This window comes from Trypanosoma grayi (assembly GCF_000691245.1).
Source record: "Trypanosoma grayi strain ANR4 Tgr_2187_V1, whole genome shotgun sequence".
Taxonomy (NCBI): domain Eukaryota; phylum Euglenozoa; class Kinetoplastea; order Trypanosomatida; family Trypanosomatidae; genus Trypanosoma; species Trypanosoma grayi.
The window spans coordinates 1-1,151 of record NW_008827805.1 but is presented as its reverse complement, the minus strand read 5'-3'; the positions used below and the strand labels follow the sequence as shown (position 1 = coordinate 1,151).

Sequence of the window (1,151 nt, the reverse complement as noted above, 5' to 3'; positions counted from 1 at the left end):
AAAAAAAAAAAACGGGGAAAGCAAATGCTGATTGAAGGCCTATATTATTTTTTCGTTAAGCGCCTCGAGGCGTGGACCAAACAAAAATTCTTATTGCGTGGAAAGAGCGCACTGCAAGGTATTGATCTATTATGGAACTGGAATAACTCCAACAACTGGGGTGGGAAAAAAAAAGAACCAACGACGATACAGGTCGGCCTGAATAGTGTTGTCAAAAGAGGTGCCCCCCAAAAAAAAAGAAATGTAGGAATAAGACTAGTGGATGTGGTTAAATACAAGGAAAACAAATTTGACTTGATACATGCACCACAGATGGCGATAAAGACCATGAGTAGCCCAGGGACGCATGAGAGAACGGTGAAAAAGGGACCAATTCGGGGTATTAAATTGTGCCTTAGTTAACCGTAGTGGGAGATGTACTGCTGGTGGGTGGCAAGAGGCTAAATGAGCCAAGTCACATGTTGGCTAACTCTACAGCGGGGCGTAGGAAAATCGCCTCACTCACAACCAATCCTCTGTTGCGGCTGAATCTATGCGAGGGTGCTACAGGTGCAGCACTGAACGACATCCATCACTGAGAGTAAGATTCCATTTTCTCCTTCTGCAGACATCTGAATTGGTCACCACAGGAGCTGTAGCTGTAGAGAAGATGGCTGCGGTGGATTTTTCCAGGGAGCAGGAACGAGTAGTCCATGCGAAAAATCTTGTCCGCAACGCGTTTAGCATGTGGTGCCTCGGTATGATCAACAACTTTCACTACACGTTAGTGCTTGCTTGTTCAGACAGCACTGCGGAGAGTTACGGTATGAAACGGTACGTTGCTATAATCAGTTGGGCCAATGTGTTTTTCGGCATTCTCTCGCGTATCGTAAATGCCTTCTTATTGCCATTGCTCTCATACAACATTCGTGTGACAGCAACCTCCATGATGGTAATCCTGGCAATTCTGCTGATGACCTTTGCGTGGGACATTGGTGCACACAAAAACGTGGCTGCCTTCATTGTGACGCTAATCGGTGTCGTTTTTATTGGTGTTGCGGGAAGCTACGGGGAGGCTGTTTTTCTCGGCTACATGGAACGTATGCCGTCGAAGCAGATTGGCGCGTGGTCTTCAGGAACGGGTCTGTCTGGTGTTGCCGCTTCGCTGATCT

General features: G+C 46.9%; 1 protein-coding gene across 1 annotated transcript; it reads left to right on the top strand.

Moving 5' to 3' along the window:
* Positions 1-532: 532 nt before the first annotated feature.
* DQ04_21871000 (battenin) lies at positions 533-1,151 on the top strand (the record flags this gene model as incomplete). The annotated part of the gene is made up of 1 exon (XM_009318043.1): positions 533-1,151. A coding segment is annotated over one exon (619 nt), but the record flags the coding sequence as incomplete, so codon positions are not given.